The sequence below is a fragment of the Zingiber officinale genome, chromosome 9B, assembly GCF_018446385.1.
Source record: "Zingiber officinale cultivar Zhangliang chromosome 9B, Zo_v1.1, whole genome shotgun sequence".
Taxonomy (NCBI): domain Eukaryota; kingdom Viridiplantae; phylum Streptophyta; class Magnoliopsida; order Zingiberales; family Zingiberaceae; genus Zingiber; species Zingiber officinale.
In genome coordinates, this window is record NC_056003.1 from 33062726 (window position 1) to 33081404 (window position 18679).

Sequence of the window (18679 nt, forward strand, 5' to 3'; positions counted from 1 at the left end):
GGTCTCTAACGACTTGTGAGCTCATCTGAGTGTGCGCAGAGCCCTAGCGTCATCATCCCGGTCATCACCCTTCGTCATCCGTCCGTGTGAACTCTTCCGGAGGGTGTCAGGTAGATCAGACGCTACAGTGACTTTCCGTTAACCTTCAGTACATCAAGATTTATCTTCATCCAACTTAACTTCCGGACGAGATCAATCCATCAATCCTTGTTACTCTGACTCACTTGCTCGATGGTCATCTTTATCGTCGTATCATTCATTATTTGGGTTACCTTTTGGTGCCGTGTTTTATTTTTTTTTATTTGTTAGATTACGAAAGCATAGGAAATAAGATAAGAAAAGTGAAACGACCAAAATACAGGGACCAAAACGCGTAAATTGAAAATTCTCTTAAATGCGAGCAGCTCCGACCACAAAGCGGCGCGGCCCTTTGAGCGCGCGCCCCATGGCGACCCTCCGCCGTTATTTATCACTCCGCCTTAATTTGTTGTTCGCTTGTTCATTTTCTCTTTCGGTCGATCTCTCTCGATGGATCGCCAGCAGTTGCAGCCATCGTCAAGCCATCAGAAGGCTGCCGGAAGGGTCGCCGCCGATGGTCAACCCCCGCCGGTTATGGCGACGCCGGATAGAAACATCGTTAAAGGTGCGGTGATGGTGGTGATCTTTATGTTTCCTTCTTTGATTTCTCATTATTATAGTTCGATCGACTTTGTTTTGCGATCGCAGGCAGTGGGAGTGTTCGCCGGAAGCGCAGCGGGGAAAAGAAGGCGGCTACTCTGTTACCGGCCTTTGGTGCAGCGACAACGTCGCCGGCGCCGACGTTTACAAGTACTAATTTGGGTCTGCTTCGTGCAGTGCTGTCGCAATCGCCGCCGCCGCCGCCGGGGTTTGCAGGCGTCAATGTGGATAATCCGTCACCGGTTTCGCCAGCGCCTGGCCCTCAGTACTTGATGAGCAACCAGCAGAAGAGTTTGTTTGACTTCGCCGCCGGCAGCAGTACTGCTCCGGCGACGTCGACTCCGCCGTGTCCCCGTGTGTTGGAGGACGTCTCGCATCTCACCCGGCATTACCAAGGGGAAGTCGAAGGTTACCTCCGTGCTCAGGACAAGCAGCTCCGGCGAACGTTGCTGGACAAGTGGCAGCGGCACACGCGCACTCTGCTTTGCGCGGCGGAGACGTCGGCTGCGCGGCGGATCCGGGAGAAGGAAACGGAGGCGGAGATGGCCACGCGGCAGTGCGCGGAGGCCCAGGACCGCCTCGCCAGGACCCGCGCCGAGCTCGTGGCGTGGAAGTACAAGGCTGCAGCGGCGCAGTCGCGGGCGGCGCTGGCGGAGCAGTGCGCCGTCGAGCTCCGCTCTCAGGTCGACCGCCTGATGGCGGTGGCACCTGCGGAGGGCGCCGGGGAGAACGCCGACGACGCAGCCTCGTCCGCGCACCACGACGTCGCCGGGGCCGCGCTTGTTGTGCCGCCGTGGGTGTGCTGCGTCGTGTGCCGAAAGGGAATGTCAACGGTGGCGGCGGTCCCCTGCTACCACCTCTGCCTCTGCACCGCGTGCGCCACCGCCGGCGCCGCCGCCCAGGTGTGCCCCAACTGCCACGGATTCACTACAGGAACCATTCGCATCCATTTCTAAATCTCTCTCTCTCCTCTCTCTCAAAGACATGTTGATCATTAGAAAAGCAAATTTTATACAACGCGAAATCGATTTTATTGAATGGCCTATGAAACTCATTTTACTCCTATTGCTATTTTCAGATTGCAGCAATCGAATCATTATTATTTTTTAAATAATTAATACATATTTTAAAAATTAGAGTCAAATTAATATTTGAGAGTATGATTATAATCAAAAGAATTAAATGAACATAAAATTTAATTTAATATCATTTCGAGCTCTTTAAATCAAAATCGATTGATGAACCTTGATACGGTGATGAATAGAAGCCCCACCAAAGATGGGTCAAAAGGGAGAAGGCTCACTGACGTGAAGGTCAAAGTCACGAATGGTCAAAGACCCAGGACAGTCGAACGGGTGTGCCAATCTGGGCTCCTAGGTTGGCAGAACAAGGACACCGAACAACCCTAATCCGAGGGCTCTCGAGATGAGAGTTAAGAGACAAGTAGCAACTCCCAGTGTCGGCTGATGGACGGTACCACCGGATGGACAAAAGTTAACTCCTGACAGCAAGAAGGTTGAGCAACGGATAAGTCACTGGTTCCGAGCAGCATGATCGAACGGGGGTGGCCTGGCCGAGCGACATTCGGTCGACCAATTATAGGGCTCACCTTTATATCTCTTCGTACTCTTTTGGGGGCTTGCACCACTGATAAAAAAGTGAGTACAGTAGATGAATCGTACTTTAGAAACTTCCAGTCTGTCACATCAGGGGTTAGCATGCTCATTTAAAGAAAGGTGGCAGAGACACTTTTTTACTTGTCTTTTCTTACACACTTCTACTGCAGCATTTTCATTGTTCTTCTTCTATGTTTGGGTGGATCATTGACTTGAGCGTCAGAGAGCCAAGGCCAGAAACCTCTTCTCAGCTTGGCATTAACATCATTTGTGTTGCAGGATCGCGTGAAGCCTTCATTTCATCAACCTTCAAGCTACATTCCCAGTTTGTCATATTCTCTGCTTTTAGATGAGATCATATTTGTCAACGTCTGTGGGAATCACCGCCTGATCTAGAATGTGAAGATGGATAACGTCAGGAAACTCTGTCATCGTCATGGTCTCAGAGGATTTCGACGAATATATTATATTCTCCCCTCACTCCACGGGTATTCGGGAGTCGAGGGATTGACTCGGAGCCTCAGCTGGTCGACATGTTAGTTTTTCTATTATATTTTTCCCCAACTCCACTAGTATTCGGGAGTTGAGGGACCAAGCTGGATCCTTAGCTGATCAGTACGGCTCCTCGATCAAGTATATTAAGGGGCTTTGTTCCCTTTTTACGGTCACAGGATCTGCTATAACTCCTGATAAGGGAGTAAGAGCCTAGTTCCTTGATTAGAGATTAAGACTTTAGATCCTTAATAAGATACTAGGGACACAACTCCCCGACCAGACACTAGGGGCACAACTCCCCAATCAGAAACTCGTGGTACAACTTCCCAATCAGGATATAGGGATCTCACTCTTTGATTACGGGCTAGGGGCCTTACTCTCCGATTAGGAACTATGGGCTCAACTCCTCGATCAGGTGTGCTACAGGCTCTGCACCCTCCACCTATGGAGCTCTATACCCTTTTACAACTATAGGCTTTGCACCCTTTACCAACGGGGCTATGCTCCCTCTTACGACTACATGCTCTGTACCCTCCACCCATGGGGCTTTGCACCCTGTTACGACTACAGGCTTTACTTTCTCCTATTGCTACTGGCTCTGATCCCTCTGATTGCTATGAGTTTCACTCTTTTTGACAGTAAGGGCTCAGATTATTATCTCCTTAACTCCGCGGACATTTGGAAGTCAAGGGATCAATACTATTTATCTCCCTGACTCCGCAGTCATTTGGAAGTCAATGGATCAATACTATTTATCTCCCTGACTCCGCAGGCATTCGAGAGTATAGAGATCAAGTCAGATCCTCATCCAGTCGGCATCACTCCATAATTAGGTATGATAAAGGCTCTACTTCCTCATATTGCTATGGGCTTCGCTCTCTTTGATGGCTAGGGCTCAGATTATTCTTTCCCTGACTTCACGGACATTGGAGGTCAAGGGATCGATGCTATTCCTCTCCCCAACTCCACAGATATTCAGGAGTCGAGGGATCGAGTTAGTGTTAAAGTGTATACTAAAAGCCTAACTTTTGTAAACATTTATTTGTTGAAATAAAAGAATCACATTGGTTGTCTGCATTTATTTGTTAAATGTAATTGTTCAATTAATTTATATAGTAGATAACATGGAGTGTGGTGTCACACTCAGAAGATCATGTTGTCGGTTCTCTATAAATTATAAACAAGTTGCTCACAATTAAGATGGAAAGAAACAAATCATCAGAATAGTCATAGTGTAATTAAGTATTAGTTTATCTTGACTAATAAATTACACTGATACACTTTAAGTGTATTGAGTAGGACCATTTAGGTAAGTTCTTTTTGTACTGACTTAGTAAAAGAACTAGACCTTAGTTATTATGAAAGTGTGTGCTCTTAATCCTAATATAATAACAAACACATATATTTAATATTTATTTCTTTAACTTATCAAAGGGTGAGATTTAACTCGATAAATCAATATGCCCGATAAGTTGGGAAATTATATTACTTATAGTGTGTGTTGTTGATTATAGAAGGAATCTGTGTCCTAGTTATCTAGGTTGAGAATGTCCCCAAGAGGAGCTCATAAGGATTGCTATGTTAAACCCTACAGGTGGACCTACTCCGACATGACAATGAAATTGAGTGGTACTACTCTTGGAGCTAGATATTAATTAAGTGAGTTGTCAGTAACTTACTTAATTAGTAGACATTCGTAATCTTAAACACAGGGAGATTAACACACTCATAATGAGAAAGAGTCCATAATGTAATTTGGGATTGGTGCGGTAGTGCGGTAATAACTCTCTAGTGGAATGAGTTATTATCGATGAACTTGAGTTGTGTGTTCGGGGCGAACACGAGATACTCAAGCTCATCGGAAGGTCAAAACCAATTTCTCCTCTAGGTCCCTGTCATAGCCTCATTATAGCCTCAAGTCCATCCAAATGTAAGGCTCTTCTTGGTGTCCAAGAAGTGGGTCGGTCCAATGCATGGTGACCAAGCAAGGGCCGGCCACATCCTCTTTATAGGGGCCAACCCTATTGCTTGGTGACCAAGCATGTAGGGGCCGACCAAGATTAATTCAAATAGGAGGGGTGTTTTAAATTTTTAAAATCTTCTCTTTGTAGAAAACTATAAGTTTTAAAAGAGAGATTTTAATTTTTAAAACTATCATTATTTGAATTAGGCCACATGTTTTAATAGAGAGTTTTAAAAGTTTTAAAACTTTCCTTTTTTAACCATTCTCATGGTTTAAGAAAAAAAAAAGGGGGGAGATAAGTTTTAAATTAAAATTTTCTATTATCATGTTAAAAAAGGAAATCTTATAAGAGAAGTTTTAAATTTTAAAACATGGTTTTAATTTTTAAAACTTTCCTTTTTTAACTCTAAAAAAGAGAGCTTGTAAAATTTTATAAGAGTTTTCTTCTTGTAAAATTTTATAAAAAAAAATATTTTTCTTTCCTAAATATGGTGGTCGGCCACCTTGCTTGGTGTCAAAGCAAGGGGCCGGCCAATCCCAATCTAAACCAAATAGGATTGATCACAACCATTGATTGGTGATTGATTCAATCAAGAGGAAAGAAAAGGAAAAATTCTTGGATGATTTTATTTTTTATAAAAAGTTTTTCCTTATTTGCCTTGGGCAAGTAATATAAAAGAAGGGGTGAGGGGGCTTCATGAGATACAACTCTTATTCTCTTTCTTAGAGATCTCTTGGTGGCCGACCCTCTCCCTTCTTCCTTTCCCTTTGCTCTCTTCTCCTTGGTGGTGGTGGTGGCCGGATTTTAAAAGAAGAGGAGAAGCTCTTTTGGGTGGTGTTCATCTTGGAGGATCGTCGCCCACACGACGTCCAAGGCGAGACGAGGAATACGGCAGAAGATCTCGAGGTCATTAGCTTACAAAGAGAAGGTATAACTAGTAATTTTCTTCCGCATCATACTAGTTATTTTCTTTGTAAGAATTCTAAATACAAGAGGCAATTAGATCTAATTTTTTGAAATAATTTTTCGAGTTTGTGTTTTCTTCTTTTTCGAATTTATGATTCGATTGTTCTTTTTGGTTAACCTAGAGTTATTTAAGGAAATAAATATTAGCTTTCCTTAAAAGGCTTTGTCTAGGCGGTGGTGGTTGCTCCCATATCCTAAAAGGCCATGTGCCTCGCCATGCCGTCCTGGAAGCCAATTTTGGAAATTAATATTTATGGAATTAATAATTTAGGTAGATTTGAATCAATAGTGTTAAGTTCCTCTTGCGATTCAAATCTAAACCATTAAGAATAGATAAGTTAAATTTGGAATCAATGATATTAAGTTCCGTCTGCGATTCCTAATTTAACTTCTAAAGAACACAATAGGTTATTTAAGGAAAAATTCGACACTTGTATAAAATTTTTGTACAGTGGAACCAGTACGTTTTCCTAGGACTAACCAACAATTGGTATCAGAGCTAGCGTTTGCCTCTGTGTATTTTTAGAATTCAAATAGGTTATGCACATGTCATACATAATTTAGGCAGGAAAATAGTAGGATGTGCTAACTCTTTGGTTGCAGACTCCAACTATTATGGCTTATTGATATTGTATGTGATTGGACCCTTGGACATGTCAAGGGTATTATTTGTGTGCATGATTGTATGTATAAAATACAGCAGGAGCTGTATTATTTTTAGAATTTTATTTTTGTTTGATCTAGAATACATGTACATTCCCTCGTGGAATATAGGATCGATATATGTAAAATTCTATTTTTGTTGTGGATCGGATTCTTGCGAGGCATGGTACTTTTGGAGCACCAGAGGCGCAGCGGAATAAGAAGCAAGATGGATGCAACAACTCGACCCGATGGCGGTGGCTAAAGATGGCAGCAGCTAGAGTTGGAGCATACTGAAAACAGTGATGGAAAATACCATAATAGTTGGAAAATTAATTTCCAAATTTATTACTTTTATTTACATGTTTACATGCATGTGATGTATGCTAGGATAGGTTAAAAATCCTCATTTTTAAATAACTAAGTGGGAGAGGGATTTTAATAAATCCCATGGTGTCCATTACTGGTTTGTAAGTGATGCAACAAGCTTACGTGTTGGCTCTAAGTGCCTCCCTCCACAACGGATGGGTTTGTTGTGGATCACTAGATCAAACTTCCTTTTATGGATGGCTATAGGAAATTATTTAGAAGCGTGCGATCTTCTCTAACTGAAGGGGTACAATCCTATTTAATGGACTTAGTATCAAGTAATGATATACACTTAGACGCATTCAATAATATCCTCCCCAACGGAGTCACTGCTATTGTTTTGTGTGACCAAAGTGAAACCAACTATTAATTTTATTTGTCATAAAGTTAGGATGACATGATAATTAAATTAATGGGTCACACCCTCCTCTTACAAATGTTGAATTTGTATACGTCCACACTAACGTGGCATGCAATATTCACAGTGATTTGAGGTGTTGGTTAATTTAAAATAGTATTGTTTGAGGAATCAATATTATTCTAAATTTAGAGTCTTGACCAAAGTTTATTTTTGTGATTCTTAGGATGACTTTCAACCCACTAGCCATTATACTGAAAGAGAACAAACTTACTGGTCCCAACTATATTGATTGGAAAAGAAACCTGAACATTGTTCTTATTGCTGACAGCTATAAGTTTATACTGACTGAGGCTTGCCCTGATGCACCTGACGGTGATTCTACCCCAGAGGAGATTGAGTATCATAAGAAATGGGTAAAAGCTGATGAGATGGCGCGGTGCTACATTTTGGTATCTATGTCAAACGTATTGCAACATCAGCATCAAGATTTACCAACAGTTTATGATATAATGAACAATCTCAAAGAACTCTTTGGGCACCAGAGTCGGACTGCTAGGCAAGAGGCAATGAGAAAGCTAATGACAGCCACCATGTCTTAGGGGACACCCGTAAATGACCATATTCTCAAAATGATGGTTTATCTAAATGAAATACAAGTCCTTGGAGGAGAAATTGATGGGGAAACCCAGGTCGATATAATTCTCCAAACGCTACCCAAAAGTTTTGAGCAGTTCCGCCTGAACTATAACATGAACAAAAGAGAGTATACGTTGGCAGAACTTCTGACAGAACTACAGGCAGCAGAAGGAATATTTCGTCACAGTTCTCAAATTTACTATGCTGAAAATGGTTCTACTTCTAAGTTGAAAGGCAAGAAGAAGAAGAAACAGGTCTTTTCAGCAAAGAAGGTGAATAAAACTCAGGGTACAGGACAGAAAGCTGGAATGAAGAAGCCGAAGGGCAAGTGCTTCATCTGCAAGCAGTCTGGACATTGGAAAGCGGATTGTTCTCGTAGGAACCAGAACAATAAAGGTATATCTCATACTCTAGTAGTTGAAACATGTTTAGCGGTGTTATCTACTAGTGCCTGGTGTGTAGATATGAGAGCAACTGATCATGTCTGCAATTCTTTGTAGGGGTTCCAGGAAACCCGGCGACTATTTGATGGAGAGATTACTGTCTACATGGGCAATGCTACTAAGGTGGCGGCTGTTGCAGTGGGAGACGTCTACTTATCATTTGATAGGAATAGAAATTTGATTTTAAGAAATTATCTTTATGTACCCAGTTTTAGAAAGAATTTAATTTCAGTTTCTAAACTGTATTTGGATAGATATTCAGTTTCCTTTAGTAACAATGTCGTTATAAAGAGAAATAAGGTGATTATCTGTTTTGGTGCATTAGTTGGCAATTTATACACTTTAAATCCAATTTCTCCCACAAAGTAAAATATGAAAATTAATAACACATCTTCTAACTCTAATAAGAGAAAAGAACATTCGGAAATGAACCAAACATATCTTTGGCATCTAAGGCTTGGACATATTAACTTAAGTAGGATTCAAAGGCTTGTAGCCGATGGACTCTTGGGTTCATTAGAGTTGGAAAACTTTCCAACATGTGAATCTTGCTTGGAAGGTAAAATGACCAAGAGACCTTTTAAGGCCAAAGGGTATAGAGCCAAAGATGCGTTAGAATTGGTTCATTCTGATTTGTGTGGTCCTATGTCTATCCAGGCAAGAGGTGGTTATGAATACTTCGTCTCCTTTATAGACGATTATTCAAGATACGGATATATTTACTTGATGGGCAGCAAGTCTGAATGCTTTGACAAGTTCAAAGAATATAGGGCTGATGTTGAGAAACGTCTTGGTAAAGTATCAATACACTACAGTCTGACCGTGATGGTGAATACCACTTTGGAGAGTTTAGGAATTACTTATCAGAAGTCGGGATTCAATCCCAATTGTCTGTACCTGGTACACCCCACAGAATGGTATGACAGAACGAAGGAATAGGACTCTTATGGAAATGGTTAGATCGATGATGAGTTATTCAGAATTACCAAATTGGTTTTGGGGATATGCTCTAGAAACAGCAGTATACATTCTGAATATGGTACCTTCTAAAACAGTTCCTACTACACCCATGGAATTATGGAATGGGCGAAAGCCTAGTCTGAATCATATCCGGATATAGGGTAGTCCAGCACATGTGCTGAAGGGAGATACTGACAAGTTGGAATCACGTACAGAAGTTTGTCTGTTTGTGGGATATCCTAAGGGAACGAAAGGTGGTTTATTTTATAATCCTACAAATCAGAAGATCATTGTTAGCACCAATGCTCGATTTTTAGAAGAAGATTATGTAATGAACCATAAGCTCATGCGTGAAATAGTTCTAGAAGAAATTAGAGAGGACACGTCTACTTTAGTACCAACAGTACAAGATGAAGTACCACAAGAAACTGCAACACGTGTCACACATGATACACAGCCAGAGATAGTGCCTCGTCGTAGTAGGAGGGTTGTAAGGCAACCTGAGAGATTCATATTTTTGGGTGAGTCTTCAGACATGATCCCAGGTAAACATGAATCTGATCCCCGAACATATGACGAAGCACTCCAAGATATAGATGCAGTATTTTGGCAAAAGGCAATGAATTCCGAAATAGAATCTATGTATTCTAATAAGGTATGAGAGCTTGTAGAACCACCTAATGATGTAAAAGCCATTGGATGCAAGTGGATCTACAAAAGGAAAAGAGGGATAGACGGGAAGGTAGAAACCTTCAAAGCAAGGCTTGTTGCGAGGCAACCTGAGAGATTCATATTTTTGGGTGAGTCTTCAGACATGATCCCAGGTAAACATGAATCTGATCCCCGAACATATGACGAAGCACTCCAAGATATAGATGCAGTATTTTGGCAAAAGGCAATGAATTCCGAAATAGAATCTATGTATTCTAATAAGGTATGAGAGCTTGTAGAACCACCTAATGATGTAAAAGCCATTGGATGCAAGTGGATCTACAAAAGGAAAAGAGGGATAGACGGGAAGGTAGAAACCTTCAAAGCAAGGCTTGTTGCGAAAGGGTATACTCAGAAAGAGGGAATCGATTATGAGGAGACTTTTTCACCGGTAGCCATGCTTAAGTCTATCTGGATACTCTTATCCATTGCCGCTCATATGGATTATGAGATTTGGTAAATGGATGTCAAGACAGCTTTCCTTAACGGAAGTCTTGAAGAAAACATCCATATGAAGCAACCAGAAGGGTTCATTGAAAAGGGCAAAGAGCATCTAGTGTGTAAGCTCAATCGGTCTATTTATGGACTGAAGCAAGCTTCAAGATCTTGGAACATCCGGTTTAACGAAGTAATCCAGTCATATGGATTTATTCAGTGTCCGGATGAATCTCGTGTATACAAGAAGTGTAACGGAAACGTGGTGATATTTCTTGTACTATACGTAGATGATATTTTGTTAATTGGCAACAATGTCAATGTATTATCAGACGTAAGGGTATGATTGTCCAAATAATTTGATATGAAGGACTTAGGAGAATGCTCACACATTCTCGGGATCAAAGTTATAAGGGATCGCAAGAAAAGAATGTTGTGTCTATCCCAAGCTTTATATATAGATACAATCCTTGCTCATTTTAGCATGCAATACTCAAAGAAAGGTTTCTTACCTTTTAGACATGGAGTAACCTTATCTAAAGAGATGTCCCCGAAGACATCAAAGGAGATTGAGGACATGAAGGCAGCTCCTTATGCTTCGGCTGTAGGAAGCCTTATGTATGCAATGCTGTGTACGAGACCTGATATCTATTTTACCGTGGGCATGGTTAGCAGATATCAGAGTAATCCTGGACAAGGACATTGGACTGCTGTGAAGCATATATTGTACCTGAGAAGGACTAGAGATTATATGCTAGTCTACCAAGCAGACGATTTGCTGCCTGTGGGTTACACGGATTCGGATTTCCAATCAGATAGGGATAATAGTAAGTCTACGTCAGGCTATGTGTTTACTCTAGGAGGTGGAGCCATTGTTTGGAGGAGTGTTAAGAAGAAATGCGTCTCGGACTCAACCATGGAGGCTGAATATGTTGCAGCCTCTAAGGCAGCAAAAGAAACTGTATGACTCAGGAACTTTCTAATGGACTTAGATGTGATTCTTGGTTTGTCCAAAATCATCACAATTTATTGTGATAATAGCGGTGCAGTTGCAAACTCGAAGGAACCACGAGCCCATAAGGCGAGTAAACATATAGAGTGCAAGTACCACCTGATACGAGACATCGTCAAGCGAGGAGAAGTTGTCATCGCTAAGATTACATCAGTAGATAACCTGGCAGATCCTTTCACTAAGGCCCTTCTGGCGAAAGCTTTTAATCGGCATGTGGAGGGGATGAGAATCATATGTATGGCAGCAGATATAGAAGCTTAGTCTTTTAGTATAAGTGGGAGATTGTTAGAGTGTATACTAAAAGTCTAGCTTTTGTAAACATTTATTTGTTGAAATAAAAGAATCACATTGGTCAATATCTGTATTTATTTGTTAAATGTAATTGTTTAATTAATTTATATAGTAGATAACATGGAGTGTGGTGTCACACTCAGAAGATCATGTTGTCAGTTCTCTATAAATTATAAACAAGTTGCTCACGATTAAGATGGAAAAAAAACAAATCATCAGAATAGTCGTAGTGTAATTAAGTATTAGTTTATCTTGACTAATAAATTACACTGATACACTTTAAGTGTATTGAGTAGGACCATTTAGGTAAGTTCTTTTTGTACTGACTTAGTAAAAGAACTAGACCTTAGTTATTATGGAAGTGTGTGCTCTTAATCCTAATATAATAACAAGCACATATATTTAATATTTATTTCTTTGACTTATCAAAGGGTGAGGTTTAACTCGATAAATCAATATGTCTGATAAGTTGGGAAATGATATTACTTATAGTGTGTGTTGTTGATTATAGAAGGAATCTGTGTCCTAGTTATCTAGGTTGAGAATGTCCCCAAGAGGAGCTCATAAGGATTGCCATGTTAAACCCTACAGGTGGACCTAGTCCGACATGACAATGAAATTGAGTGGTACTACTCTTGGAGCTAGATATTAATTAAGTGAGTTGTCAGTAACTTACTTAATTAGTGGACATTCGTAATCTTAAACACAGGGAGATTAACACACTCATAATGAGAAAGAGTCCATAATGTAATTTGGGATTGGTGCGGTAGTGCGGTAATAACTCTCTAGTGGAATGAGTTATTATCGATAAACTTGAGTTGTGTGTTCGGGGCGAACACGGGATACTCAAGCTCATCGGAAGGTCAAAACCAATTTCTCCTCTAGGTCCCTGTCGTAGCCTCATTATAGCCTCAAGTCCATCCAAATGTAAGGCTCTTCTTGGTGTCCAAGAAGTGGGCCGGTCCAATGCTTAGTGACCAAGCAAGGGCCGACCACATCCTCTTTATAGGGGCCGGCCCTATTGCTTGGTGACCAAGCATGTAGGGGCCGACCAAGATTAATTCAAATAGGAGGGGTGTTTTGAATTTTTAAAATCTTCTCTTTGTAGAAAACTATAAGTTTTAAAAGAGAGATTTTAATTTTTAAAACTATCCTTATTTGAATTAGATCAAATGTTTTAATAGAGAGTTTTAAAATTTTTAAAACTTTTCTTTTTTAACCATCCTCATGGTTTAAGAAAAAAAAAAGGGGGAGATAAGTTATATGTTATATGTCATATCAAATACAACTACATCACCAAAGATGTTGTATGACCTCCTTGATACATGATCCGTACAAAAATACCTAGTGAATCTGTCAGTTGAATCAGTCTCATAATCAAAGAAAAAGGCTGAATTCTTCTCTTTCTTAGTTACAAATAACTTAATCAGTGTTTCAGCATCAATACCCTTTTGTTCATCCCTTATATATTTCTCAAAATTTCTAATATCTCTTTTTGTGCAACTTAGATTTTTAGGCCCTCCATAATCTATCTCCTATAATTGAATTTGTTGACAAGTTGACACATTAGCTCTGGAAACTGTTGCAAAAATATGATGATGTGAGCATAGCAAACACACCTTTGAAGGAGTGGAGAGTGGATGATTATAACTTTCCATGAAGTTTGTGACAACCCAATTTGTCCCAGTCTATTCTTTAACAATTGAAATTTTTGACTTACATCGAGTCCTAACTTCACCACATGCTCTTTCCTTTTTTACTTTGACCTTGTGCTTCTTTTTGCCATTTATCATCTGCATGTCCTTTTTTAAAGCATATAAATTATTTCCATTCAACTTCATTTGTCCTTTTATTTTTTTTATTATTTCCTAATCTGACACTAAATCTGGCTTCTTGTGCATATTGGTTATAGAATGAAAATGCCTCCTCTACTGATACAAATTCCATCCCAATTCTTGGTTTTTGATCTTCAACAACTTGGGGAATGTATAGCTGATTAGCAAAATAAGTTTTTTGTAACACCCAAGAAATTTTAAGATAAGTATATGAGCATTAATCTCTTTAGAGCATGAAAGTAAGAGGGATCAAAGAAATAAATAATAGAAATAAAAAGAAGAAGAGGTCAAGGTTTGAACCTTAGACCTCCCACAAATAATGAAGATAAATTGATGCATGACAACCACTAGGATAATGATTTACATATGGATAGGAAAGAATAGAATCTTAGTTAAAGGTGAGAAGAAAAATAAAAGAAAACTAAGCAAAAGAGCAAGAGAATACCAAGTGACTTACCTCCTCTTCCTCTTGGTTAAGAGAAGGAACAAGAAGAAGGAAAGTTGCCTTCCTCACCCTTCCCTCTCCTCATTTTCGTGGGAATCAAGAGAGGAGTGATGGATGAATTAAGGGAAGGATTAATGAAGGCATAAATTCCCCTCATGATGAATAAATATAAAATGAGAAAAGAAATCTCTCATTTTTCTCCTTCTTCCTCCTCCTTCTCCCTTCTCTCTTCTCCACCGAGACCAAGGGGTCTTCCCTCTCCTTGATCCGAACACTAAGTTAAGTTCTTCTCCAAGAAAGCTAATTTTCGAGAAGAAATCTTCAAGTTCTAGCCCTTCCAAGCAAAGGAAACCAAAGGAGGCACAAGAAGAAGAAACTTCTTCCTTTCTTTAGCAACTAGAACATTTTTTCTCTTAGAGAAACCACAAGCGAATGGATGTAAGTTCCCCTCACCTGTGGTACAATAGCTTATAGGGATTTTTCATGTAAATAGATTTGCTTAACAACCTAGGTATTGTTTCATGAAAATCCATGGGTTTTAACCAAGATCAAAAGAAAGAATCTAAGTTTAAAGACCTAACTAGATGTGCTCAATATACTTCTTGTGACATGTATATTATGGTAGGAGTTTATCCTTATATTTTTACGCTAAAAGGGTTATAGGTTCATGAACTTAATATTTCGGCCAAGCATGAACAAAAGAACTAGAAGAGCTTCAAACTAAACTAAGCATGATCTCTTGTACTCATAATATGTGCTCTATGATAATAGTGTGGTTAACATATTTGTTTCCAATTGTATGTTGATTTAACTTAATTTTCATTCACATGGGTATTCGGCCATGATAAAACTAAAAGCCTAGGAGAGCTTTAAATCTAAAACTAAGCATGCTATGTTTCTCTAAGATAGGGTAATTATGATGTGCCATGATTGTATGAAGATATAAACCCTATTTCATATGCAAGAAGATTCGGCCATATTAAGATGTGAAGCCTAGGGAAAATTTATAACAAGTCTAAGATGCTCATGACCTTCTTGATGAAATGATATGAAGTTAACTTGTTGCTTTTATGCTTATTTGTTGCATAGAATGATGATTACATGTCTATAACCTTCGGCCACTTAAGGTTCCAAGACCTAGGATGATTAGAACTTGAACCAAATTGCTTATGTTATTTCCTTATAAATGATACCATGAAATTGTGTAGGTTCTCATGCTTTTTAGGACACTTGAACTTTGGTTTTGAGTCCTACACCATTCGGCCATATCATGTTTAAGGGCCTAGGAAACCTAGAACCTAACTCAACTATGCTCATGTTAGTCCTTAAAATGTTTGCTATGAAATATGTTTAAGGTTCTCATGCTTTTTAGGACACTTGAACTTTGGTTTTGAGTCCTACACCATTCGGCCATATCATGTTTAAGGGCCTAGGAAACCTAGAACCTAACTCAACTATGCTAATGTTAGTCCTTAAAATGTTTGCTATGAAATATGTTTAAGGTTCTCATGCTTTTAGGACACTTGAACCTTGGTTTTAAGACCTATACCATTCGGCCACATCATGTTTAAGGGCCTAGGAACCCTAGAACCTAACTCAACTATGCTCATGTTATTCCTTGGAATATTTTCTATGAAAGTTATTTAAGGTTCTCATGCTTTTAGGACACTTGAACCCTAGCATCAAGTCCTACAAGTTTCGGCCATGATGAAAGTAGAGACCTAGGAATCTAAGAACCCAAACCAAACATGTTCAAAGTATTCCTTATGATGTGAGATATGATAAAGGCTTGGGGTTCATATGCTTTCATGTTGCTTACTAAACTAGGTCACAAATTAGCATGTTTCGGCCATCACATGATATTAGGGTAGAAACCTAATTATGATCTTTTATGTGCCTCACATGCAATGCTTTATGACATGATAAGAATATGCTATGTAGCTATACTCATTTATGTGATTAGGACTTATGAGTAACAATGTGCTATATGCCTAAATTCATGATATGCTGTATGCTCAAATTTATGATGTGTTGTGTGCTTAATTATGCTTATGACCATGACATGCTGTGTGCTCAAATTCATGATATGTTGTGTGCTCAAATTTATGATGTGCTGTGTGCTTAATTATGCTTATGATCATGATATGCTGTGTGCTTAATTATGCTTATGACCATGATATGCTGTGTGCTCAAATTCATGATATGCTGTGTGCTCAAATTTATGATGTGCTGTGTGCTTAATTATGCTTATGATCATGATATGCTGTGTTCTTAAATATGCTTATGATCATGATATGCTGTGTACTCAAATTCATGATGTGCTGTGTGCTTAATTATGCATGTGATCATGATATGCCGTGTGCCCAAATTCATGATATGCTATGTGCTCAATTTCACATGCTTTAAGTATGCCTAAGAGTTGCCTCCCTACAAGTGGGATCAAGAGCACTCTTCATGATATGAATATGACATGAAAGTTATGCTAAGAATTTTATTATTATGACATGCTACTTTACTTTTAAGGCTTGTACCAAGGGTGGGCTCCATAAGCGCCCCGGGGTCGATGGACTAAGAAACGGGCCTCGTTAGGGATGAGCTCCTAAGTGCCCCTAGGTCGATGGACTAAGAAACGGGCCTAGTATGTATGCCTTGTAGGGTTCAGGACTTGCTACCTTGGACCTACATAGGACGCGCACATTTATGTATATGGTACAAGCCGGGACCCTAATCATGTTGAGATTATGTTTAAGTATGTATGTTATAAGTTTTAAAAGACATGTTGTATATGTTTTTATGATGCATGTTTAAAAGTTCACCTTGCATATACCTTAGGTGATGCCATGATACCTTATGTTTATGACATGATGATGCCATGATATTTATGATGATGCTTATGACATGTATGATGTTTATGTTGTGTGATGCCATGATATCTTATGTTTATGTTGTGATCATGCCATGATATGCTATAGGATATGATGAAATTAACTCCATATGATATGACTTGTGTTCTTAATATGCTATACGGTTTTTGTGAGTAGGAAAGGAACTTACTGAGTCATGAGTGCTCACAGCTTACTTTCTTGTACTACAGATAAGGGCAAGAGATGGATGAACTAGGGGAGCAGCAGGAGGGGCTAGAAGGATGTGTGTGGCAGTGATTTGGCTAACGAAAAAGAAAAGACCTGCTTTCATAAAAATAAGAATTATGCCTAGCTTTATGTCACTACTTCATATCTCCGTGACATTTTATTATGTGTTTGAGTATCATGTCTCAAAAATATGTTAAGTATGCTGTGTGGTTTATATGTTAGATGATTTGTCATGGTGATTTAAAAGCTAAAGAAAAGTTTTAAAATTTTACGAATAAGACTTCCGCTATAATTAGTAAGTAAGTATGGTAAAGTAACCCCCGTGGCCTTAGCAGGAGGGGCGGGGCGTTACATTTTTTCCATTGCTAGAGAATGACATATTTAGTTCAAAATAAATTTAAAAAATTCAAAGGACATAAAGAATAATAAGGAGAAAATATAATATATAGAAAATTTTTAAATGCTCGAAGAAGTAACTACGCTATTCTAGAAGCCGATTCAAAACCATATAAACCCTAAAAATCTAAACCCTAATCACTAGATGAAGAGTCAAATTAAAATAACTTATGACAGGGATGAAGATTCGAAGGCGAAAAATAGGCGTTGCAGTGAGGTTGATAGACGAAGCGATAGTGGTGACAAGCGAACTAGTATGGGTTAGTAGTGGTCGTGGAAATGTGGGCATAAGGGTAATTAGTCTCTCGCTTTCACATTGTAGCAATTACACGGGAGTAGCTGCTACACACTGTAGCAGTAACTGCTGACTAGCTGCTATAACGAGCAACAGTAGGTGCTCCATGTTGTAGCAGCAACTACTGACTACCTACTATAACGTGCACTAGACAACTTGACAATATATTAACAGGTGGTTTACAATAGATTAATCCAACCTTTATTTGTCCCTTGTAATAGCTACTGCCGATAAACTGCTACACATTTTAGCAACTATTGCAAATTAGCTGATACAACGTGTAGCAACTACTGGATATTAGCTGCTACACCGTAGAATACCTGCTATATCATGTAGTAGCTTGACCATACATTTACAATAGTTTTACAAAATATTTACACCACCTTGACAAAATTGATGCGGTAACCTAAATTGACATAAGTTTTATAATAAATTTACACCACCAGCTTTTCAGTAATCAGTGTTTGCTAGTAAAAATTTTATGACCAAAAAGAAAATTAAATTCTCTCATTCCAACTTGTCCAAAGTTTGTTGGTTTTTGGTACATTAAACTTTCAGCATACCGTATAACAAAAAATACACAATCTAACCTGAAAGATAGAGTTTTTTCACACTATTAATAATCTAATTTCAAACAGGAATATGGAAATGTATAAAAAATATAGATAAATATGTACTTACGATTTTACTTGTGTTAGACCCGGGAGTAGAGATACGTTAAAGTTTCTTGACATTAATGAATGTAGCCTTGGATACCACATATCATAGTAAGATTGGTCCATATTTTTAAAAAAAGTTCACCTACATTACGATAAAGTTTGTAATTAATACACACTAAAAGCCAATAAATATTGATTTCTTCAATATGACAAGTACTTACAGAATTTTGAAACTTAGAAGTGTATAGTTCTGAGGCTCCAACAGAGTTATAATGCTTATAGTGAGCTTCTTGGCGGTTTATGATTAGTAGGTGTCAATGATCGTCTATATTATTTAATGGGCAGAATATATATTTGTTTGACTTATCATTGTCAGTG

General features: G+C 39.0%; 1 protein-coding gene across 1 annotated transcript; it reads left to right on the forward strand.

Moving 5' to 3' along the window:
• Positions 1–528: 528 nt before the first annotated feature.
• Positions 529–1634, forward strand: LOC122022919 (BOI-related E3 ubiquitin-protein ligase 1-like). Its single transcript, XM_042581025.1, has 2 exons — positions 529–643; positions 727–1634. Exons 1-2 carry the CDS (start codon positions 529–531, stop codon positions 1632–1634), a joined length of 1023 nt encoding a protein of 340 aa, XP_042436959.1.
• Positions 1635–18679: the final 17045 nt, after the last annotated feature.

Excerpts from the sequence above, each read along its gene's own strand:
- LOC122022919 (XM_042581025.1), top strand. The coding sequence starts at position 529 with ATGGATCGCCAGCAGTTGCAGCCATCGTCAAGCCATCAGAAGGCTGCC. Across the intron at positions 644-726 it reads GGATAGAAACATCGTTAAAG|GCAGTGGGAGTGTTCGCCGG; the intron begins GTGCGGTGATGG and ends TTGCGATCGCAG.